This window comes from Perca fluviatilis, chromosome 14 (assembly GCF_010015445.1).
Source record: "Perca fluviatilis chromosome 14, GENO_Pfluv_1.0, whole genome shotgun sequence".
Lineage (NCBI taxonomy): Eukaryota > Metazoa > Chordata > Actinopteri > Perciformes > Percidae > Perca > Perca fluviatilis.
In genome coordinates, this window is record NC_053125.1 from 5,659,443 (window position 1) to 5,684,936 (window position 25,494).

Genomic DNA, 25,494 nt, shown 5'->3' on the forward strand with positions numbered 1-25,494 from the left:
GGACGGTATGGCTAATGCTAGGCTACTTAAACACCCCACCCCCCCCCGACCTCAACACCCTTACTTCCCTTTCACCATAAAGGCACATCTGCCAAAAAAGTTTCTAAGCCTTCAGGTTTTTGCAGGGTTTTTTATATCACTTGCTTCGGCTCAAGAGAAGTTCTTCAAATATAAAGTCCATGGATACAAAAATTCAGAATAGAAAGAGTCATAATCGCCCTTGTTTGCAGTTTGAGGTGCCCTCGCAGCATTTTACAGATGTCTCTTTTACAATAGAGGCCTACGAGGAAAATCCTTTTGGGCCGCAGGGGGATTTTTTTTTTAGCAATATCGCGCGTAGCAACTGGACAAAAATTGTCTGCAAGGCTGAGCACAATTCCTGGGGGCCTGATAATTAATATAATACATCCATTCCATGCATAACCCCAGCCAAAACTTGAAGTAGTACCAAGTAAGTTTTTCCTCACAAAAAGTGAAATTGGAAAAATGGAAGATGCCCTTGTCGTGGAGGGACGGAGGGGGAGGGGGGACAGGACAGTGATCCTAAGCCCCTGTAAAACTGAAATGTTGCTAAAGGTGCACTTTCCTGTCTCCCTTCTCTCTTCCTGCCTGTGTAGCGAAGACACTGAGGGACGACTCCTTACCTCTGCTGCTGGCACACAGGAAGACAGAGCTGCAGGAGAGACAGACCACTTACAGGTCCGAAACACATAACAACACAAAGATACAGCTTCACTCTCCAGACAGGATGTGTTGAAGAGTTGTATGTATTAATATTTGTATCTTGCTGTGTGTTTCTGTCATTCAGATGGGTGACGTGGGCTCCAGGGATCCCCAGATGTATCGACGCTAAAACAGAAGCAGATTTACCCCAAGATGCCCGCTTTGACAATGAGAAGAGGAGCGACTTTGAACATTCATTACACTATGCGTAGGTGGTATACACACACACACACACACACACACACACACACACGTTTGTTTTTTAATACTTGTGAGGACCCCGCACCGACAATTCATTCGCTACACACCAAGCCGACCGTTGGCTGTCAGTCCTAGTTGTGCTGACGGCGACCGTCGGCCTTTTTCGGCTTGAAAACAAGAGTGAGGAAAGGCAGAAACACACACAAGGCTCCTTTCATTTTTCATCTCATCTGATCTATCCAATACACACGAGAGCTGTCAAAAATTATGTTCGAATGTTCCTTTTAAAAAAACACACAGGTTCAAATGATTGGAATAACTATTTTTGCACATCATGTCCACAAGATGACAAACGTCCAACAAGATATACATAAGTACTTGTGTATTTATTCCAACAATAACATGTCTTTTTAAAGATCTCTTCATACCCACACATTACAAAATAAACGTTAATAAACTAATATCCCATACCAACATATTTAATATAAAGACCGTAATAGACCTCTCTCTCTGCACCCTCTGCACTGCTAAACAATTACCACCTATCAATAGCAAGCAAGCCAGCTTTGAATTAGTTAAATGGCAAATTTTCAGTAACCAGTGTATGATGAAGGCATGTTAGGTAGATGAAATTAGCAAGCTAACGTTAGCTAACGAGCCAGCAGCGGGCCATTCGGTCGCTCCGCTCCAACTGTAGGGAGACTTCTTTGCTGAGAGAACAGATGACAGCCCGGGAGAGGGACAGTCCGGTTAACCATCTCCCAGTGTCTGCTGTCTTCCTGGCGGGGAGTGAAGCAGAGGGACCGTAGGCTCTGTTCGGTTCTGCCTCTGCTCGAGCAAACGATTGTGGGTATCATAGCAACGTTATCTGGTTTCCACTGTTGAATGACGAATAGATTATCGCAGCCTGCAGGTATGGAGAGTTACTTTCTCTCACACAGGCGCAGAACGTATGTGGCACTTGGCCGTTGGCTGTAGTGTCGGCGGTGTGTTCCAGTGCTAATTTTTGGCCTAGACAAGGGCGACGAGGGCTGATGAGAGGCAACGCCACAGTCTGACGTCGTCGCCACTAGTCCTTGGCTGTCGGCTTGGTGTGTCAGGGCCTTAAAGCAACACTAAAGCACTTTTCCGCTTCGGTCCCCCTACAGGTTGGAAGCGGAATTGTCCGCTGTCGTAATGATCGGGTAGCGGATCTGTAGTTCGAATGAGACATAATGAGACATTACAACAGTGGTAATAACGCATCACAACGTGGATGTCATCCACAAGCGACAGCAGTCGGCGTGAAAGAGGAAGCCGGCAGCTGCCTTCACTCTCCTACTCATCGGCTCTATAGCCTAGTTTCTATTATATTAATATAGTGTTTTTAAAAAACCAAAGATACATTTTTACATGTAGTAAGCATTTAGCCTCTCGCTAATTTATCACGACTAGACCAACCGGCTAAACCAACGCTAGCTCCATGGCTGCCCCTACACCTGGCAAGTCACCACTCCCCCACAAAATTTCCTCATTTTTAAAGAACGCAAAGAAAGAAATTGCTGACCTCAAGGAAGATGTTCGTCGACTTTCCGAGGACTTAAAGACCAAAGATGCTTTGTTTACCGCCTGCTTGGATGTGGCTCATAATCAGTCGCTCCGGATCTCATCTCTCTCGGCGGCCTTCCAGGATACTGCGCTATGGGACCCAGCCGCCTGCCAACGTCTGTCTTCTTGCTCGACACGGTCATCAAGCCACCCTGGACTGAAGTGGTTTGCGGCCAAAAGAGAGCCTCGAGTAGGGCTCCATCGCCTCCTGCCCTCAGCCTCTCCAACTGTTTCAGTGCCCTGTCGGAGTCGGAAGTAGTAGCGGCCGATGTGGTTTGCCGGGCTCGCCCCGCTTCAAAGCCGACTGACCAGCCGTCGTCACAGAAGAGGACCGCTGCTACGCGGCTAAAGCTTGTGAGGGAAGCAGTAGCCAGACGATCCGGTGGCCTACACTGCCTGGATCGGCCAAATGACAACGTTCCTCAAAAACAATCTCCCCAACCGAACGGTAAGCAATCTTCCTCTTCTTTTCCTTGTCCATCTGTAACCGACACTGACTGTTTTGCTCCTGTCACCGGCCATCCACACCCCCCCCACTCCTCGTACGCTTTTCCCCCCAAACCACAGTAATTGGTGACTCCATCGCCAGAGACCTTCTTTAATGATAAAATTATAACAATTAGAGATAAAATTCATCACCTTTTGCCCACAGCCTCTTACTGCTCACCATTGGGCGCAGGAAGGCTGGAGAGAACGATAAGACCTGATACATACTTAAGCTGCTTTTATCTATAGACCTTCAACAATTAATGTTAAAGGTCTCTTAAAGGCCAACTACCTGTCTCTTAGACCCCATTCCAACGAGGCTACTTAAAGAAGCACTACACGTGGTTAACACCACAATACTAGACACGATCAATATGTCTTTATTAACAGGTCATGTACCGCAGTCATTTAAAATAGCTGTGATAAAACCTATTCTGAAAAAAACCACCCTCGATCCTGAAGTCTAACTATAGACCTATATCTAACCTTGCCTTTATCTCCAAAATCGTTGAGAAGGTAGTCGCTAATCAATTGTGTGACTTTCTACATAGGAATAGTCTATTTGAAGACTTTCAGTCAGGATTTAGAATGTATCATAGCACAGAGACGGCACTGGTGAAAATTACTAACGACCTTCTAAATGCTGCTGACAAAGGACTTGTCTCCATACTTGTTTTATTAGATCTTAGTGCTGCATTTGACACTATTGACCATACAATCCTGTTACAGAGACTGGAACATTTAGTTGGCATTAAAGGAATCGCACTAAGTTGGTTTAAGTCCTATTTCTCTGAGCGATCCCAATTTGTTAACATTAACGATAAACCCTCCAAGTATGCTAAAGTTAGCCATGGCGTTCCTCAAGTCTCAGTGCTTGGACCAATTCTATTCTCCTTATATATGCTTCCTCTAGGCAATATTATTAGGAAACACTCAATTAACTTTCACTGTTACGCAGACGACACCCAATTATATCTGTCAATTAAGCCAGATGAAAGTGGTCAGTTAGCTAAACTTCAAGCGTGCATTAAAGATATAAAATCCTGGGTGACCTACAATTTCCTGATGTTAAACTCAAACAAAACACAAAGTTATTGTGCTGGGACCCAAGCACCTCCGAACGTCACTTCATTATCTAAAGATATAGTTACTCTGGATGGTATTGCCCTGGCCTCCACCACTGCTGTCAGAAATCTAGGAGTTATTTTTGATCAGTCAAGCACCATCATACCTAGAAGAGCTCTTAGTACCTTACTGTCCCACTAGAGCACTGCGCTCCCAAAATTCAGAGCTACTTGTGGTTCCTAGAGTCTCTAAAAGTAGACTGGGGGCCAGAGCCTTCAGCTATCAGGCTCCGCTCCTGTGGAACCAGCTCCCAATTTGGGTTTGAGGGGCAGACACCGTCACCACATTTAAGACTAAACTGAAAACCCTCCTCTTTAATAAAGCTTATAGTTAGGGAGTGAGGAGTTGCAGCATCCGCCTAACCAGGCCCACCTGCTTCTCTTCATAGTCGTCAAGTTAGGGAATGAGGAGTTGCAGCGTCCGCCTAACCCGGCCCACCTGCTTCTCTTTATAGTCATCAGATTTATTTATCATATAATCAATAATATAGTGAGAGTAGAGGGAGGCAGGCCAGTACAGCCCGATCCGGCAGGGGAGAGTTAAAGCCCGATCCGGCACCTCTCTCTAACTCTAACCTGCCTCTCTTAGTTATGTTATTATAATTCTAGACTGCCAGGCAAGTTCCTTCCTTCCTATGACACACTGAGCTTCTCTCTCATCTCTGTTTTCATTTGTTTCCTCTTGTGTGCATCCTTGTCCCAGAAATGCTTGTTACTAACCTAGCTCTGGGGAGTTTACTCCCCGGAGTCCTTATGTTTCTTCTTCGCAGAGCTATGCTCTGCAATTCCCTGCAATGTCCTGCTACGTCCACTGCATCCACCCATGCTCTGCGGTGCCACGTTACATCCCGCAACGCCCTGCTGTGCCCTGCTACGACATGAACGACTACCATTGTAGTCACTGTTCCATTATCTTTATCTTTATTATGACTGCCACTGTTCATCACACCCCCAACCGGCCCCATCAGACACCGCCTATCAAGAGTCTGGGTCTGCCGAGGTTTCTTCCTAAAAGGGAGTTTTTCCTCTCGCAATAGCCACTGCTAATGCTTGCTCTTGAGGAAATTACTGTAATTGTTGGGGCTTTGTAAATTATAGAGTGTGGTCTAGACCTACTCTATCTGTAAAGTGTCTCGAGATAACTCTTGTTATGATTTGATACTACAAATAAAATTGAATTGAATTGAATTAATAGACAATTCCGCTTCCAACCTGTAGGGGGACCGAAGCGGAAAAGTGCTTTAGTGTTGCTTTAAGGTTTACCATCACTTTAAACCTTCAAACTATGTTTTATGTACAGAGGGCAATGTCCTCAAAATGCAGGAATGTCCTCACTACGAGGGTTTAAAACTTAAATTGGTCCTCATAGAGATTGTTGGTCCCAAGATGAGAGTTGAGCTTCTACAATGTGCAGTCTATCCCAACAAAGTATACATGCCCTCTCTCTTCTCATCAGCTTGCTAGAGTTGTCTCTGAAGAAGATGGCCATCAGGTTTGGGAAGTCCTGGAGTGACCTGGACGATTTCAAACGGATCTTCTGGAAGCTGCGAAGCCCCATAGCTGGTGTGTAAATACACACTATATACTCCTCCCAAAACCTGATGGGGAAAATGACTAAAAACTAATGGCTGGGCAGTTTCCTTTTAGACACTACATTTCTAATACATGAGAAATGCAACATGTTTGATATACACTAATACATAGTCCTTTAATGTACACATTAATTATATGGAAGATATAGAATGCCTACATTGTAATTTGTGCGAGACAAGAGATGTAGTTCACTGAGCGGTTTCACACAAAACTAAGTGCTACTACGACAAACCTGGGACAAACTGTGACTTTCTTCACTTGCAAAATTATCTTTTAAATTGATGGACTTCATATGTGTAATTCATGGCTCAATTCAAATGGGATCAAAACATGTATTCATCTCTCCCCATTCACTACCATCCATATTTTTTCGAAATGAGGTCCCATGGGGTCCACCGGAAGGGGAGGGACTTCACTTTTCTATACACATTTACTCACCAGATTTATTCACTCACTCAGCATGTGTGTGCGTTTGACTCAGAGTACTGTATGGAGCACTGGAAAGAGGACTCCTTCTTTGGCTACCAGTGTATGAATGGCTCTAACCCAAGGATGATCAAGAGGTGCAAGAAGCTGCCAGAGAACTTCCCTGTGGTAGCAGACATGGTGCAGAGCTCCATGGCTCCCAGGACCAACCTGGACAAAGAACTTAAGGTGGACAAATGGTCTACATCGGTCTCTATCATCTATACAGGGTTTAATGTGACACCATAAAGTTAACAACTGCAGAATTGTGTCACTTACTGTAGGCTATGTCTTGAACCTGGTCATTCATTTAATTCTGCTTATTTCCTGTCCAGGCAGGGAATATCTACCTGTTAGACTACGCCATGTTGGATGGGGTTCCCACCAACACAATTAGGGGTCAACCTCAGTACATCGCTGCTCCACTCTGTCTCCTGTACCAACATCCAGATAACGGACTCATACCTATTGCTATACAGGTATATCATTAACACCCATTAAGCAAATAGACCTGCACTGAAATAATGAATGACCTCAACATGCCACTGATATGCATGCACACAATCACACAGACCCACATTATATTCAATTAAACTTTAGTACCTGTAAATTATGCGATGAAGTCCTTGGGGGAAATGGTTTTGGGATTTTTTTTCAGAAGGATTAAAACTTTAGTGGCTAACTTTTTGATATTAATGAACATCTGTTACATTCAAGCCATTGCCAAATGAGTTGCTACAAAGCTAATTAAGACAGACATTAAGATCAGCTCCACAAAACTCTCTGAGTATGAAATATGAAAGTCTAAGAATATTGGGCCTCATTCACCAATATCTTCCTAAGTTTTCTCTTAAATATGTTCTTAAGAAGGTTCCTAAGAAAAGTCTATGTCGGATTCATGACGTGTTCTTAAACAGCAGAATTGTTCGTACCTGTGTTCTTACGGTAGGGTTCCACACAGCGAAACACCTCGCGAATTTCGGCCAGCGAAAGTTTTCCTCGGGGGGCGTGGTCGCGAAAACAACACGCAAGACCGCAACATTTTTTTAAATGTCCCGGGCTGTCAGAAGACAGGGCGGTAAAAATGCACAGCAGCAAACCATCTGTAAAATGTTAGCTCATAAATGCTCTGGTAACCTGGCTATGTAGCCTAGCTGCCTTGCTATGCTTACAATGAAATGCAATGTCCGAACATGCTAGCGGGTGACCTGTCGGCTAGCTGAATCATTTTGAGTGTTTAAACTATCTCCAGTGGTCTATTTGGTGGTGTGTGTTCGCCCTGTTTGCGCTCGTGGTGACATATAAACAACAATCCGTGTTGCTACAAGCGTCAATGTTTGCCAATAAAACATGTAATCAAACAAATGCACAAGTAGCCTAGCTAGCTAGCTGCCTGGCTAGGCTACAATGAAATCCACTGTCCGAACATGCTAGCGATTAGCCTGTCGGCTAGCTGAAAAGTTCGAGTGTTTAAACTAACATATACAGTGATCTATTTAGTGGTGTATGTGCCCTAATTAAGTTTGTGTGTCATATAAAACACAATTCGTGTTGATAGAAGTACCGATGTTCGTGTAGAAACCTTTTAATCACATCAAAATTTTCATGATACTGCGCTGATGACCTCCGCCATCTTGGTCAGACTTTTTTTGTAATTCCCTTCCAAATACAAACATGCGGACCTGATTGGTTCTCGAGTGGTCCTCATTTGAATAAAGTTAAACTTTCGTCAACTTTATTTCGCTCCCCTCGGCGATTCGCTCTCATCTCGCTCAATCAGGGCGAATTTCATCTCCATTCAACCTCAATGAGAGCAAAGCGAAATTTCGCTGTGTGGAACCCTACCGTTAGGATTGATGAATCCCACGTCTTCGTAACTGAAAGCGCGTGTCAGTTGTTACTAATTAGCATAAGAAAACGCCCCGCAAATTCCCATATAAGGACATGACACTTCCTGTGCACCTCCTGGGAGATTCAGAGATTGTCGGAGCCGCGGTGGAGGAAGTACTGAATCTCAGTACGTAAATAAAAGTACAAATAACCAGAGACATATTTACTTTAGTAAAATGATAAGGTGTCCACTACCACAAACAAGGCCTGGCTTTTAAAAAAAGTTCCTATCCTAACCAGCATAAAACAGAAATGTGTTGTTAGAATGGGAATGCGGTTGGTTTTATTCATGGATGTATTTTATTTTCTTTAACCATGCAAGTAATCAAATAAAGTGTGTCAAGCAGCGCAAATGGGGAGATGTGAAGAGGTCCAGCCAAATAAATAAGATATGAACGCGTCTTACGCAGCCTGGCGGAGGAGTAAACGACGCTGTGGAGAGAAATAGATATAGCAACTTTGATTTAAAAACGGGAATAATAAAAACAAACGTTTTCATTTTCACTTTTACCGGGGGCTGTATTACCGAGGGTCAGCGGCGCTGCGCCCGGGCTCTGGAGCACCGGAGCCGGCTTGGATCGGCGGTGCCCCATATATACAGTATCTACGGCAACCAAACTTTACTGGTGAGACAAACGTGTGACGGTCAGGAAGACGTTTTGGCAGGGGGGAAACTGATCAGAAAATGTAACAGAACATTGTAGAAATGTAGTGGAGTAGAAAGTATAGATAATTGCTGCAAAATGTAACAAAGTAAAAGTCAAAAGTAGGCTATGCACTATTGAGTCTACTTAAGTAAAGTACAGATACGTGAAAATTTTACTTAAGTACAGTTAGGACGAATTAGTACTTTGTTACATTCTACCACTGCATTTTGGCCCTATAAATAGCGATCAATTACCAAATAACGCAAGATTTAATCCGTTTAATTGCTGATGTAAATTGCAGTGTTAGTGTTTTTTTTGCATACTATGATATTTTTTTCAACAAATGATCAGAAATACATTACAGTACAATACTATCATTGTAAACGACTGTAGAATTAAATAAAATGCAGTAAGCAATCATTTGGAGCAAATTGTCATCACTCAAATGTGCGTAAGAGTGCTTTTCAGTGTTCGTACATTTTTTTCTTAGCTAAGAACAAATCCAAGTTAAGAAAACATTAGTGAATGCCAGAATCTTCGTAAAAAGTTCGTAAGAAGGGTTTAACAACACATTTCTTCGTAAGAACGGTTGGTGAATGAGGCCTATTGAATGAAAACCCTAAAAGGATTAGTGAATGTATCCTGAGAATACTGAAAATATGTGAATGTTGAATGAAAACCTGAAACTACTGAATGAAAACCTGAGAAATATTCAATGTAAATCTGAAAGAAACATAAAACTGAGAATACTGAATTTAAACCTGAGAAATATTTTATAAAATCAGAGAATACCGAATGTTACTTTCCAAAAATATTCTGAAAATACTGGAGGTAAACCTGTGAACAAGAAAAGAAAATCTGATAACATTTTGTACAAATCTGAGAATACTGATTGCTATTTTCAAAAAAATAAAAATATGAAAATGCAAACCTCAAGTAAACCTGATAAATCAAATGAACAAAAAGATAAATCTGAGAACATTTAAAAAGAATAATATTCACTTACAACACAGGAATATTGAATGTAAACTTGAAATAACGAATATGAAAATCTGTGCAAATTCAATGAAAATCTGCAAAATACTGAATGTAAACTTGACAACATTGTATGTAAATGTCTCACCATAGTGAATGGATAATTATTATTATTATATATAATTAAATTATTTATGAACATCAAAAAAAGGCTGTATAGCATTTTAAAATCCTATGTTGCGGGTACTACACTAATATAATAACCATGTCAACATGTCAACTTCAGTTTGCTTTAAATTGCAGAGGTCCAGTGATTATTTTTTTTTAAAGCACTTTTTTTTAACACTTGTACAATTTAAGAAAACTGTTAAAGGTTTGTTTTTGTCTGTGCAACGTTATCCCTATGGGATGTCATTGTAAACAACCCATGTAACTCCTAATATTATTTCACCTTTCGTATTTATTCTTTTGATTTGATATTGTGTAATTCTAGTTATGGCTTTTTTTCTTTCTTTCTTTTCTTTTCAGTATTTTAGTTTCTTTCTATTTTAATTGGATTATGCATTGCCCAGATTAAGCCCCTCTCATTTTTTGCATCTCTCCATCAAATCTTATATTGATTTTGTGTATATTAATCTGTAGTCTTTGTATATATGTAAACCAATAAACTTAACAGTACAGCGGAAACAAACCTGGTGACTAAAATCTGAACTTCATATGGTCTGGGAGGTCCTAGATAGGTAAGGTTCAGGTTTCCTTTCATGCAGTGGAACAGGACTGCCTGTAATAGTTTCTGCTCCTTGTCCTCAGCTAGAGCAGACTCCAGGCCTGGACACGCCCATATTCCTGCCCAGAGACCCGCCCCTGGCCTGGCTGTTGGCGAAGATGTGGGTGCGTCACGCTGAGTTCCAGGTGTTCCAGCTGCTGTCTCACCTGCTCAGGACTCACCTGGTGGTGGAGGTGTTTTGTGTAGCTACTCTGAGACAGCTGCCCGCTGTGCACCCTATATATAAGGTGAGCCATATTATTCAGAGCTGTAGTTTTCTCTTAGAAGATTTAAGCCATGTCTGTGACCTGTTTCTGTCTCAGCAACAAACCATGGAGATCTGGCAACACAGATAAGGTAACATTTGCTAATGCCTTAACAAAACAAATCTTATTTCATAATGCTACATGTGGCTTTTAGCTGTGTAAATACCTAATGTTAGCAAAAGAAAATGTTAAAGAGCCCCTATTATACTCCTTTTCTGCATCATGATGGTACTCCTGGGGTCTACTAGAATAGGTTTACATGCTTTGATGTTCAAAAAACATTTTATGTTTCTCATACTGCCCATTGCTGCAGCTCCTCTGTCTGAAACGCTCTGTCTGAGCTCCTGGCCCCTCTTCCTGAAAAGCCCAGTCTGCTCTGATTGGTCAGCTGGCCCACTATGTTGCGATTGGCCAACCAAATTCAAACAAGCCGCTGGGCGCGCTGTGCTTGCTCAGGCAGCACCAATGGGCAGCACATATGAAAAACTGGGCTGGCTTTCTCAATCTGTGACATCACTAATTGAGGAATTTCACACAGGAATGTGGGCGAGGTGTTCCAGCCAGTTGAGGAAAAGTGCTGTGAAATGTGTTTTTTGTACTTTATACATATACTACATACACAATAGACAATATTACACACTAGAAGATGGGAAACATCAAAAAAAGCATAATAGGAGCTCTTTAATAAATTAGGCAAATATATCTTTTCATCCATCCACACAACGTTCACTACACTTTAAAACCAGGCTGCGCCCAGAAAGACCAACCGTTACTCCAAAATCATTAATTCCAATTCCCTCTGCAATTAAGTTGCCGAATGCAAAGTAACTGCCTTGAATGTATTTTGCACAAACCTCATATTGGTTATGTTTAAAACCGGTCGATTGCAATTTCTTACGTATGTGCAATACACTCGATTTTTTATTATTATTTTAACTCTTCTCTCTTTATCGTACTTTATCGTCATTATTCAGTTCTTATTTCAAATATTTTTCTTGCTGTATACTTTTTGATCTGACACTTTCCCATAAGCCTTTTTATTGTGCTCCCTCTGTCACTGATGACTGGCAGTATGAATTTGTGTGTATATGTTTCGATGGACTGTAGATACTGAATTGCCCTATGGGGATGAATAAATCTGTATCTGTATCGCACTTAGGAGACAGGAAGTGTTTACCTTTTCATACCATTCGGGCTTTTTTAGACATAGAGAATCTTTGACATAATATATCCCTTTACCTGCAAGCTTTTCATTTGAAACATTTTCAGGAAGGGAGTTCCATTGATGGTAGCTTATCAAAAATCTAAAAAAAATCTATCAAAGGACAGGCCACTGTAAATAACAATATTTGTGTTAACCCTATCACTGTTATTGCTGAGGAATTGTACATTACACTGAATTTACCGTGTGAACTATTGGAGTATAGGTAAATCCACCCCTCTGTAAGGACTTTCCAGACCTTTTTATTAGTAACAGCTCAGTTATTCGTGCTAATATTTGAGACTTTGGTAACACAGTTACTGTATGTTGCACCCTGAGCAGTTTTTTGTGTTTCCCTGCTGCAGCTAATGGCTCCTCATCTGCGCTACACTCTAGAGATCAACTGTCGGGGGCGCACTCAGCTCATCTCCCCTAACGGCATCTTCAAAAGGGTGTGTCACTCACAAACAGTACTTTTGGCATTTAGAAGTTAGTGGATGTGGGCTTGAAACATTTTTCCCAGAGACTGTTAATGTCACTGGGCTCTCCACCTCATCACAGCCACATTATCGATCTTTAGAAAAAACACGTGCTGTGTTAAAGGTCCAGTGTGTCCAACGTTTTTAGTTGTTCATTATCAAAATCTGTGTTGCCCGTTCACAAAATGTGTCATTTTTCATGAATATTTACCACCACCATCATTTCCAAGTATTCCCATTGGCTTGAAATTTTACATTTGCATGAACTGGGGCAGACCATTGACATATATAAAATGGACCAATAGACCCCGTTGCTCTGGACGGAGACCAGTGAAGGCTATTAGAAGCACTTTTCTGGTGATGGCCAGCTTTACTGAGCAGCCTCCAACTGACAGAGACAAAGTAAATGTGACGTGAGCAACGTGTCTGAAAGTTGGAAGTCTTCTAGTAGCTGTGCCAAGAGAAATCTCAATCATTCCCAATCTTACAGAGACGGAGAGCGTAGGTATATGTAAGGAGATAACATAAGCACAGGCTAATTATTGCTAACTAACATGCTAGTTAACATTAGTAATTAAACCTAAACAGCTAACGTAAGTCGAAACTGCCTGCGAGCTTCTCCTGTACTATACGGTAATTCCTCTACCGTGCGACAGTAAGTCACTTAGTTATGACACAATCGTTAGCCTATTTTTAAATACAAAACTGTTCTGGTGTTTCTTTAGAAATAAACAACGGACAAATAGAGTCTTTAAACGCTTCAGATGTAAAGTTATTCGCAGTCAAGTGACGTAAAAAAAAAATGGTGGTCAGCGGAATGCTAACAGGAGGTGATGGCCAGGTAGCAACAAAATGGCGCCATAGATGGCTCGAGTTCTGAAGCGAAGCTTACCCCCTTGGGGCAGATGCTCCATATTAATGCGCCATCTTGAAATACGTTAGCCGGTAAGGGACATACAGAACATACTGCTCCGCCTTTCACGTTTTCACTGTCTCATGATAAACTCACAGGTGCTGCTAACGCTGCTAATGGGTATCGTAGCTTCCGGGCCCCGGCAAGTTTGAAGAAGGAAATATGGAGGACCACACGTATTCAAAATCCAAATTTCAGGAACAGGAGTCTTCTTCTTCGCCCAGCTGTAATACGTACTTTGAACTGCGTGGTGCGAGAGAATTGATTGCGATATATGATCTCAGCACTAGATGGGAGAAATTCCCACACATTGGACCTTTTAAACAATGTGATGACTGTTACATACCTGTCAAGTTTTGGATTTGAAAATAAGGGACATTTTTCCGGTGCCCACCGCAAGCAGTCCCACCACCCCAACCAAGCTCCAGTATCCCTTACATTTTAAGACAGGTGTACAAGAAAGCTAAAATCACCACTTGATGCAGAATGCTGAAAACATTTACAATTTATAACATTGCTTGTCTTTACATTTTATTTTCATTCCACACATTCTTTTCATTTCATATTGCTTTTCTTTTACAGTTTTTCTTTTCATTTCACATAAATTTTCTTTACTCTTTTAGTGAGTTATTGTATAAATTTGTTGCAGACTTTGCATTCTTTAAGACTGTTTTGGAAGGAGTGTATTTGTGGGCTGGGCCAGAGTGGTTGATTTTACATGAGAGTAGAGCGCAAACAGTTCTGTTGTCTAACGTCATCCTATTCTCTGTAACAATCTTTCGTACCATGCTAAACACCCTTTCTCAACTTGCATTGCTATGCATAGTAAAGCCTTCATACGTTTTGGCAGCGCACCGTCTCTGTCGTAGCGTCCATCATCCGTCTCTCATCATCTGACCTCACACACTAAACTCGCGACAACTGCCACCTACAGTACCTGTAGTAGGCTACTGCAGGTGGCAGTTATCGCGAGGCTAGTGACAGAGCTCAGATTGGGAATGTTTTTTTTTTTTTTACTCCGCTCGGACCCGGGGTATTATTTTTTAATAACGCAGGTTAAAATACGGGAGATTTACGGGAAAATACTAATACGGGACGACGGCGGGAAAGAAGGGCTAAAATACGGGACTTTCCCGGCCAAAACGGGATACTTGACAGGTATGCTGTTATTGTGCCGGTGCTGATCGTGGCGGTCGCGTCCGTGTGTAGGTTGTGTCCACAGGTGGTGATGGCCTGTTGATTCTGTCTCAGAGGGAGTACAAGGAGCTGACCTACCGCTCCCTCCAGCCCCGCAATGACTTCACTGACAGAGGAGTTTCCGAGCTAAGGAACTACTTCTACAGAGAACACAGTCTGATGATATGGGAGGCCATACTCAGGTAGCCTACATCCTACAACACAAGCTGTGTTCGAAACCGTTCTCTCATTCACTATTCCCTATATAATGTTTATTAAATAGTGAACTATATAGGGAACGAACAAACAAGATTTCGGACAGTCACTGAAAACATCGTTGTGTCAGTAGATGTGCCGGTTATTTGCATGACGGAGGCGTGTGCGCCCAGCGTCATGTAAACAAACTGAAACATAAATACTTTTAATACGTCCCTGAAACATACGGAGTGCTACGGAGAATAGTAAAAGGCTGTATGTATATGTTGCATGTTACATTTCCACTGTTAAGAAACGAAAGCCCGCTCCATTTTTTCTTTTCAGTTTTCACTGTGACTTCTGCTTCTTCTTCTCCGGGAAAACACAGCAGCGTTGCATTGTGGTATACGGGAGTTAAATGTAGGGTACATCCAGCGGTGTAGTCTACGTGATACGCAGGTATACACAGTGTACCCACTAAGAAACCTCCAGGATTTCCATATACCCACTTTAAAATGCCCAATGACACGCATCAACATACTTTCTATTATATTTTTGATATATTTTGAATTGTCCTCTGTGTTTTTCTTCTTTACATAGGCTAAATGAAGGTACTTCCACCGTAAATAGGTGCACAAAAGTGTATCCGAATACAGGAAATGAAGTCAGGAAATGCTCAAAACTACCCTGGGGGAGGATCAATTATAGTAAAAGTAAAGAACTATGACCAATAATAAGATTTATTAATCCCGCACTGGGGAAATTCCTGTGCTACAGCAGCTCAAAAGAAAAAAATGTACACACATCAGAATAACACAAATACACATTAAATGGACATAGGCAAAATAATATACATTAAGTATAAGAAATAGAAAAAATAGAATTAGTTACAATAATAATAGTAATAAATCAAACATATTTACACAATAAACATCCTTCTATAAACAGACAGTATATGAACACAGATGGGAACTCCCAGTCTCATGTAGGTAGGTGTTGCCCATGATTGATGCCAGCCTGGCTAACAATAATAATAATAGTAGCAGTGCGAGCGTTTTTTATTCCAGAGCTTGTAAATGGTTTAAAGAAATGCCAATAAACCAGAGCACGTTTTTCTCCCTTCCCGGAATGCTGTGTGGACTAGCCAGACCCTCCTCCGCGGCGCCGTGGAGGAGGGTCTGGCAATGCGAGACTACTGTAACTGTGCCTCCTCCTTCAGTTTTGTCTCAGGTATGGTCAGCCTGTTCTACCAGTCAGACCAGGATGTGCAGGAAGACCTGGAGCTCCAAGCCTGGATCAGAGACATATCACAGGAAGGCTTCACAGAGCTCCCCAACTTTGGTCAGTTATCAATATTTATCTTAATACTTTAACATTAAAAAACTCTTTTCCAACTGGGAATCTTCAAGACAAGACAAATCTTAGGCATTCATTTTAAGACCACTAAGCAGCTGTGTTATGTAAGAAAATGGATTGGGACTCTTAACTAGGGCTGCAACTAACGATTATTATCATAGTCGATTCATCCGTGGATTATTTTCTTGATGAAATGATTAGTTGTTTGGTCTATAAAATGTCAGAAAATGGTGAAAAAGTTGGATCAAAGCCCAAGATGACGTCCTTAAATGTCTCGTTTTTGTCCACAACTCAAATATATTCACTTTACTGTCACAGAAGAGTAAAGAAACTAGAAAATATTCACATTTAAGAAGCTGGAATCAGAGAACTTTAACTTTTTTTTTTTTTCTACAAAATGACTCAAACAGATTAATCCTCAAAATAGCGCAGCTCTATTCTTAACAACTGTATGCAAAAGTGACGTCTCAGTATGTACCATAACTATGTCACATTTCATCCAACCATTGTGAAGCGCTGTCAGAAAGTGTTATTTGTGCACGTGAATGTTGATGGTGGATGTATGTTCAGGTCTGTCCAGTACGCTCAGCACCAGAGAGGAGCTCTCCACCCTGCTGTCAGTGTCCATCTTCACCAGCACAGCCCAGCACGCTGCCACTAACAACGGACAGGTGCTGAGCACTCACACACCTATTCAGGGGCGGTTCTAACTGTGGCAAATATTTTCATACATTTTTAACCCCACCTTCATCCCCAAAGAGAAGAGGGGATATTATTTGTGTGCAGTGATAGATAAAATGTAGGTTAACACTGAATGAGTATACTTGTGTTTGTTGTTAGGTGTGTATTGTTAAGTCTATTGTAGAACCAAACATATGGAGGGTCGGAGGTATGTGACACGTAACGCTTAATATATTTGGCACCCCTAAAATCGCATCTGGCCCCAGCCTGGCCCCTCCATTTGAAATGGTCTAGACCCGCCAAAGATGCGTTGAGCTCTGAGATGTACGGAAGAGGATTAGGGCCACATTGGTCCATATCCACGACCTTCCACTTCTGGGATTGCTCCGGTGCCAATGTGTACATTTTTTGTGAAAGCACCAACAGTCAACCCTACAATATCGCCGCCGCAATATCGATATTGAGGCATTTGGTCAAAGATATCGCCCAGCTCTACGCCACATGTGAAAAATGTTTTTGAGATCTACTCTAAATTAACTACTCAAAACTCCACAAAAACATTTCCCGTTGGCCCCAATCCTCTTCCATAAAAGTGTGATTGTGATTTTAAAGTTTAAAGTCAGCATTCAGAAAGCTGAGAAAAAAAGTCAGAATTGTGACTTTAAACGTAGAACTCCGATACATTTTCCACATTGGCCCTACTCCTCTTCCGTAGAGATGCCCTGGCGAAGTTGGTAAAAGAATATTCAGCCTTTTTTGAAATCCCACATCCTACACACAGGGACGTTAACCGATTCTCTCTCTGTCGGTGTTTGATTTTCAGTTTGACTGGTGTGCCTGGGTCCCCAACACCCCCTGCACCATGAGACGCCCCCCACCAACAGACAAGGATGCTGTTACCATGGAGATGATCATGGCCACCCTTCCTGATGTGAGCCAGTCCTGTGTGCAGATGGCTATCACATGGCATCTGGGGCGAGCTCAACCAGATGCAGTGAGTGAGAATCTCTTTGTGGTTTACAGGGTGTTATTAACAATGCTCCATTCTGATTGGACAAATGGCAAACTACCACAGCAGATGGCATTTCAATGATCCCATATATAGTTGGTCTGTGGAGCTGATCGGACACGCTACACCACCCACCTTAGTTCCTCTCTCTTCAGTAACTTCCTGTTTTCTCCTGCCTAGATTCCTTTGGGCAAATACACAGAGGAGCACTTCACTGAGGGGCGGGCCCAGGAGCTGATTGACAGGTTCAGAGGGGAGCTGAAGGAGATTGAGGGCCACATCATGAGTCAGAATGAAGGACTGGAGCTTCAGTACCTTTACCTCCTGCCCAGCCGCGTAGAAAACAGCATCACTATATAGAATGACTAACGGACTAACTTCTTCTTTAGTTTTGGCGCTTGGCGACAAATGGGCATTACGTCACCAACTGGAATGGAGCGTGCATTAACTTGCAACCTAGGAGCAGTGATTCGCCAAACCTGCTCTTTTGCAGTCCTAAAATTTCTTCTGATTTGTATTTTGTAGTAATGAGTAACGGAGATGCTTACAGTAGGTGAAATGTATCGGAGTAAAAGTACATAAACATTTTATTTTGGAAAAGTAGTGGAGTAAATGTGAAAGTTTCCAGCAATATAAATAACGAAGTGAAGAATGAATGTATGAGAATATTCTACTTAAGTACAGTAACAGTACAGTGTGTGTTTTCCATGACATTACAACAGCCACTCACTGATGAAGTCCATGAGCTGAAAGCTGAGTTAAGCTCATTTTGTCAAGCTTCACTTTTTGCCGGTACACTCTCTTGTCATGTTTGTTATTTAAAGCCAATATTTCCATGTATAAGTATCCACCACTTTATTATGGAACTTACGTCATGGTAATTGAAGCAACAGATGTTGACAATGTGTTGAAAAGCTGGAAGATCCAGCTTCACTGTGAGGAAGCTGCACTTTTGCACGTTTTAAAAATGTAGGGACAAAAGCAAGCTCTGCAGAAGTGAAAAATCCACGCTTGTGTCAAATAAACAATCTAACCAAGCGTAACTCCACATATCTTTAATGTTTGAAATGAATGCTGGACTACAACCTTGGACATTTGAATAAAGACAACCATTCAAAACATACAGACAAAAGTCCACTGAAACTAAAGAACTAGATCTAATGACACTAACATTCCAAACACTGATACTGGCAATAACCAAAAAATACATTCTATTGTACAGTACAGTATAGATTTTAAAAAAACAAACAATTTTAACAAGAATAATCACTGAGACTCTGGAGAACAACAGCTATTAGCGTTTCAGTGGGTAGTTTTTACCACCACAATCAAATCATTGCATCACTTCAGAGGTAGAATTAATCTCATCTTGAATACATGAAGGTGCAAAACGTCGATCTGCTCCCAACACAGCGGCCAGTCTCTCTCCCCCCCCCACCCCCACTGTAGTTTATGATTAGGAATTTTAAACCCTGAGACAGAAGTCAGTGATTAGAGAAGAGCTGCGAGCTCCCGAACGCGGCCTCCTGCTGCCAGAGTGCTTCTGGGAGCTCCTCCATCCAGCGGGTGGCACTAGTGCACCAGGTACTCCTACAGAACAACAGGATTAAAATAATGATCACGGTTACACTACTTTCACACATGCTCCATTCCTCATTGCAGTGTTTTCCCCTAGCTTTGTGGAAGACTTAGGTGTCTTTCAGGCATCCTTACTCAAGAAAATTTTATATTTTTCAATTAAAAAGAGAAGAAAAATGCTAGTTCCCCCATACATTTTGTGTCTCTTTGTGGGATTTTGTCTCTTTGTGTTGTCTTGTCGTGTCTCTTTTTGGTCATGTATTTCCCCTTTGGAATAGTTTTGGGTCTCTGTGGTCATGTGGCGTCTCTTTGTAGTCCGTTTGTGTCCCTTTGGGGTAGTTTTGCATCTCTCTTTTTCCACATTATTTTGGAACGTTATCACCATTATCGGTGTCAAAAAAAGATGGAAAAGCTAGAGCAGATATTAAACAACTGACACCCAAAAAAGTTTAAAGACAAAACTCGCTAAAGAAGTCCAACTACAGTCATTGGATATAAGATTTGGCGTAGGCGCTGCACCTAAACTTTATAATGGCGGGGGAAAACCATGTCATTTCTGATCACGCTGTATTTGATTCGTCTCAGTGTTCAATGTTAAGGTTTTTTTTTTTTCCCCACTTTGGTCGTGCATGTGAAAAAGAATTCAGAATATAAGTAAGGTAACACTCTGTTCTGCTTTATATTTATTTGCCCGAACGTGGCGTTTTACTTGCCCCGGGCCTTCAAGGCAACCCTTATTGTTGAACTCTGTGTCTGATAAACCTTCAAACTCATGGATCTCTTATTAAAAACAACTTTTCCCCCGGGTCGTATTTTAATGTCTCAACGCTACCTAAAATTCCACATCTGTCTGTTGCAAGTCCAATCATCCACTTATAGGGGCTATCACTGCAGAAGAACTTAGCTCAGATGTATCTGCATGAAGAGATACCCCTAGAGCTATGTTGTAGTTTGGGTGAATCTGGGTGTCGATGTTGGGGGCTTAAAACACCATCGAGCGTGAATCTGACCCTTGCTACAAAAAGGTCAATAACATTAAACTCAAAAAAAAAAGCCACACAAAAAATGGAATTCACCTTCCGCTTGTTGAGCTTCATCTGGCAGCAGGAGAAGAATCCAAACAGGATGTAGAAAGCAGCTGCGATGAAGCAGTTGTATCCCACCTGGTTGTACAGGGCGTAGATCCTCTGAGGAGGGTTGATACTGAAGAGGAGCACAACAACATTAAAGCCAAGGCCAAACTGACACAAGGGCGGGACTCCTGAAAAGTCCCAATCACAAATCCGCCTGCTACATCAGCACAGCACAGTTAGGCCGGCTTCACACTGCCTGCGTGGCGGGAGCGTGGCTTTTCTGTTGCGTGGCGGCTGCGTGGCGTCTTCTATGTCTTTGCACACCAGAAACGTGTCTGATGCGGCGCTGCTGCTAGCCTTGTCTGGACACATGGATGTTTCCCATTGATTTACGGCCCTCAAGCAGTAGTATACTTCATGTTAAACATATACACACACATACACACACACACACACATATATATATATATATATATATACACACACACTGATTTGATTACAGCAAAGACAACGTCGGCAGTATTGACGGCAAACTAGGCTACAGAATATTTCCTTCTGTATTGACAGGTGCAATATTTGAAATCGATAATTATAATTTTTTTAAATTACATTTATATCTGCATTTATGTCAAAACCTAGAGACTTTCAAACAACATGTCATTTATTAATATGTATTTGTGTAAAAATGACATATAAACATCTTTTCCTATTCTGTTTTGCCTGGAAACGCTTCCAACACGCTTGCGTGTCGCGTGAAAAATAGGCGTCGGTCCTATTTCTAGCATGCACGCGTTTTCGGCGCAGCTCGAGCCGCGCCTGATGCTACGTTTACACGAGGCCGGCTATTTTCATAAATCGGACATGTCAACCTCTCCAATTTCAAAAATAACATCGTTATATATATTCTGCGATATATTGCAATTTATTACTTTTTTATAAGTTTTTCTCAATTTCAAATGATGTCCCCAAAAGGACAATTTTGTCAACATGCGTTTTATCTAAAAAGACACATTTCTGTTCGTTTATCTCACTTCAATTTTATTGCTGCAAAATCAGATCGTCAGGCAGACAGACTGACCAACACATATATAATAATAGATCGATACTTGGCGTCTGTGTATCGATACAGTATTGCCACGAAAAATATCACGATACTATGCTGTATCGATTTTTCCCCCCGCCCCTAATATATATATATATATATATATATATATATATATATATATATATATATATATATATATATATATATATATATATATATATATATATATATATATATATATATGCCAGCAATGCCGTCAAGAGCATGCCAAACCTGTAGGTGGCAGTGTAACGAGAAGCTCAAGCCCACGTTAGCCAATCAGAATCCTGAAAATAGCAACGAGTCACGTCCTCTCTCTCTCTCTCGGCCGCCTAAACCTCCGTTTGTCTCAGTTTACGTGCAAACGTGCAAACAAAGTTTTCCAAAATCTCCACTCTGACCGGAGTTTTTAGAAAGACTCGTTTTCAGAGGCGAATTCTCCGTTTGCGTGTAAACGAAGGGCACAAACGAAGGGAAATGTCTCATTTTTTCAAAATAACCATGCACGTGTAAACAGGGCCTGAGACGTGCGTGTCACGCAGGCAGTGAGCAAGCTCTACGGTGCAGATCCACTTGACCGTGCGGCGCTTCTGTCGAGACGCGCCCCGCTCTATTCCTATGGGTGAAGTCGAGCGACTTCAACGCGCCTGCAAAGCATTCCGGGAAGGCGGCGCTGCATTGGAAAAAACGATGCACGTCAAAAAGCTGGCCGATGCCCAGTTTTATGCAAATGAATCCGTTGAACGTGACGCGACTATCCAGTAGAAGTAGACGAAAATTCAAGACAGCCAAAATCACCATAAACCTGGGGGTTTTATTTTGAAATTCAAATTTGAAAATATCTGGCTGCACTGTGGCCTTCCTGTGTGCCTGGCTTGACACATTTACTCGGGATAATAATCTTTCAGCATAATATAACTCAAGTGGTCTGAGAGGAAACTATAAACTTCTGCTCCTCTCTTGTTTTCAGGCTGTAGAAATTCAAGCCCGTGACAGGAGACAGGAGCCAGTCACAGGTCATTTTAGAGAGAGAGAGAGAGAGAGAGAGAGAGAGAGAGAGAGAGAGAGAGAGAGAGAGTTTCTATTGGCAGTTTAATGTCCAGGGAGCGGACATTTGCTGAGAAAACAGCAGGAGAGAGCTGCTCTGCTGGGTTTAGCTTTCAGCCTAGCAATACAGGCTCGCTTGCTGTGTTTCCATTTCCTCTCACCCAGCCTCCAGCGTCTGCTCGTCCCGTGTGGCAGCAGCCTGCTACAGGGACCAGAGGCCGAAGCCGCGGCACCGCCTACTGCTGCAATCCTAACGGATGTGGCCTGATGGGAGGGGGCGGGACAGAGAGGGCAGCGGGAGAACTGCAGGAAGGTCTCACTGTTCTTAGTCTCGCTTTGACAGACCCTCCTCCAAAGCGCGCTGAAAATAAAAAAAAATTTTGCAAAACATTTTTTATAACTATTCTTTTGCACCAAATCGGTATTTTTTATTTTTACCAATGATTGACCTAGATATTTTCTGTTTACACGGTACCGCTGACGCCAACTACATCATATCCATTTCCAGCTAAACAGAGCGAAAGCAGAACAAGCAGAAACTCCACGTTATGTTCTTTTTTTCCAAATGAAATAAATGTCTGACTGACTGACTGACTGACATGTGATGTGCATTCTTCTTAGAAAACAATCAGTTTTTAGAAATGTCTCCTGATCTATTGTCTATAGAAGTGTATTATTTTGCTTTTGTTAAAGAAGGAAAAGAAAATTGCAATACTACCGAATTGCAATCTAGAAGCAATAAATGAAAATTGCAGTACAAATGGAATCGGCAGCCATGTATAGTGAAAGAATCGGGACAAAAGCACATGGTCCCGGCCGTAGCGGGTGTCCAGCCTCAGTGCAGCTGTATGGGCAGAGATGTGGAGAGAGGTGTGGTAGTAAAAGCCTTACTCTTGGTGGATGTCTTGATCTGTAAAAGGCACGTCTTCAATCAGCACTGCTGAATGTGTGGTGAAGAAAATCCCCAGCATGGCCTGAGAAAGAGGAGGGACACTTGTTACTGATGGTCCCACGGTCAACACGCCAGGGTTGATGGGTTTTGTTAAGTCTCACTCGATATGATTTAAATATATATTAGTTTTATATTTCATTACATCCAATTCATTTGACCAAACTGCTTTTTGCAAAGGGCAACATGTATCAACAACATACAGGTATTTAGGTAGGATGGGTTTCTTTTGGGGCTTTGCATCCGGAATGTACAAGATTTTAAAGTGCTCATATTATGCTCATTTTCAGGTTCATAATTGTGTTTAGATGTTGTACCAGAATAGGTTTACGTAGTTTAATTTTCAGAAAACACCATGTTTTTGTTGTACTGCACATTGCTGCAGCTCCTCTTTTCACCCTGTGTGTTGAGCTCTCTGTTTTAGCTACAGAGTGAGGCATCTCACTTCTGTTCCATCTTTGATGGGAGTCGCACATGTTCAGTACCTAGGTAAGGACTACTAGCCAGTCAGAAGCAGAGTATGAGGGCGTGCCCTGACAGTAGCTAGGTAAGGACTACTAGCCAGTCAGAAGCAGAGTATGAGGGCGTGCCCTGACAGTAGCTAGGTAAGGACTACTAGCCAGTCAGAAGCAGAGTATGAGGGCGTGCCCTGACAGTACCTAGGTAAGGACTACTAGCCAGTCAGAAGCAGAGTATGAGGGCGTGCCCTGACAGTAGCTAGGTAAGGACTACTAGCCAGTCAGAAGCAGAGTATGAGGGCGTGCCCTGACAGTAAGGACTACTAGCCAGTCAGAAGCAGAGTATGAGGGCGTGCCCTGACAGTACCTAGGTAAGGACTACTAGCCAGTCAGAAGCAGAGTATGAGGGCGTGCCCTGACAGTACATGTCACCATCTGCACAGGACCAGTATTATATGGAATTCATGAGTTATTTGTAATGGAACGAATTACATTCTCCATGAGACTCCAAGTTAGTAAATTACAAAAAAAATCTGAGAGAAGTGGACTACATATTCCTCTGAAATGCCCTTCCTTTGTTTAAATTTGGGTTAACTTAAAAAAAAAAAATTAATTTATTTGATTTCAATTCTCTATCCAAATAGATTCTATTCTACAGGCCTAATATGATATAGCCTATACACTTTAAGTGGAGAAACACCCAGTGTTTTGTTGGTGCTCTACTATTTTACGGTTTAAAAAAAAATATCACCCTGTAAAGGTTTTAATAAAAGAAATGTTATAAAAACTGCTACTATATGGGATTCTCAATAAAAGAAATAACAACATAGGCCTACAGACAGAGGATTATTGTAGTGGATACAGTGATTTTGGATAAATAATCCAAAATGGGGTCCTTTTTTAAACATAATTATGATAAATAAAAACTAAGCTAAACTAAAACAAGCAACCAACGGAACCTGCCTTCTTTGGATTCGGTTTAAGGACTGACTCAGTCGGACTGAGTCATGTTTTAGTTTGATCATAGTCTCTCGAAAATGAAGGTATGGTTAGCGAGAATAAAAAAAATAAAAGATAAAAAGTAAATCAAAGAATAACACTCACCAGCATTATAACCCCCCACGTGCTCAACACAATCCCACACGCGGCAAGTTTTGGTCCACAAATCAACCCACGCATTGTAACACTCGGTTCTGGTTCTGTTAACTAACAAAAGTTGACCTGCTGCTCAAACTTCTGTCACTTGTTCGGTCAGGTGACTGTGACCGAACACCGGAAGTTTCCGGGTTTATGGTTTTAATTCTTTTATAGATTGATATACATATACACATTAAACATTTAGTAATGAACATACGGATACAAACCATAGGTATGGGCTTTATACTATTTACTGCAGACCAACAGAAACAGGTGCATACAAAAACAAAAAAAAAGAAGACGTAATTTGATCTAACTGCTAGCTAACTGCCAGCGGTGGTGCGGCGTTCAGGTACTGTCGATATTACTAAAAATCTTCAGCCCACACAGACAACAAAAAAGAAAATGTTACATTTCTTTCTTTCTGTAGTTGCC

The 25,494-nt window shown here is 41.7% G+C and overlaps 2 protein-coding genes across 3 annotated transcripts in view; one reads left to right on the forward strand and one right to left on the reverse strand.

Moving 5' to 3' along the window:
- The window catches only part of alox12 (arachidonate 12-lipoxygenase), a 31,823-nt gene extending 11,709 nt beyond the window's left edge, over window positions 1-20,114 (forward strand). The window contains exons 4-15 of the mRNA XM_039823380.1: window positions 618-699; window positions 809-931; window positions 5,578-5,684; window positions 6,196-6,368; window positions 6,515-6,658; window positions 10,502-10,705; window positions 12,290-12,376; window positions 14,526-14,695; window positions 15,907-16,028; window positions 16,614-16,714; window positions 17,548-17,718; window positions 17,914-20,114. Coding sequence (XP_039679314.1) covers window positions 618-699; window positions 809-931; window positions 5,578-5,684; window positions 6,196-6,368; window positions 6,515-6,658; window positions 10,502-10,705; window positions 12,290-12,376; window positions 14,526-14,695; window positions 15,907-16,028; window positions 16,614-16,714; window positions 17,548-17,718; window positions 17,914-18,093 — 1,664 coding nt within the window. The 3' untranslated portion in view covers window positions 18,094-20,114. The remainder of the gene's footprint in view (window positions 1-617; window positions 700-808; window positions 932-5,577; window positions 5,685-6,195; window positions 6,369-6,514; window positions 6,659-10,501; window positions 10,706-12,289; window positions 12,377-14,525; window positions 14,696-15,906; window positions 16,029-16,613; window positions 16,715-17,547; window positions 17,719-17,913) is intronic.
- Window positions 18,774-25,219, reverse strand: rnaseka (ribonuclease, RNase K a). 2 transcript variants are annotated; one of them, XM_039823383.1, is made up of 4 exons: window positions 25,027-25,203; window positions 23,407-23,489; window positions 20,388-20,514; window positions 18,774-19,323 (listed from the first exon to the last, which is right to left on the reverse strand). In XM_039823383.1, exons 1-4 carry the CDS (start codon window positions 25,099-25,101, stop codon window positions 19,306-19,308), a joined length of 303 nt encoding a protein of 100 aa, XP_039679317.1. In that variant the 5' UTR covers window positions 25,102-25,203; the 3' UTR covers window positions 18,774-19,305. The 2 variants fall into 2 exon arrangements, with proteins under 2 accessions (XP_039679317.1, XP_039679316.1); XM_039823382.1 differs by lacking the exon at window positions 18,774-19,323 and adding an exon at window positions 22,677-22,876 and having other exon boundaries at window positions 20,384-20,514; window positions 25,027-25,219.
- Between the last annotated feature and the right edge of the window lie 275 nt (window positions 25,220-25,494).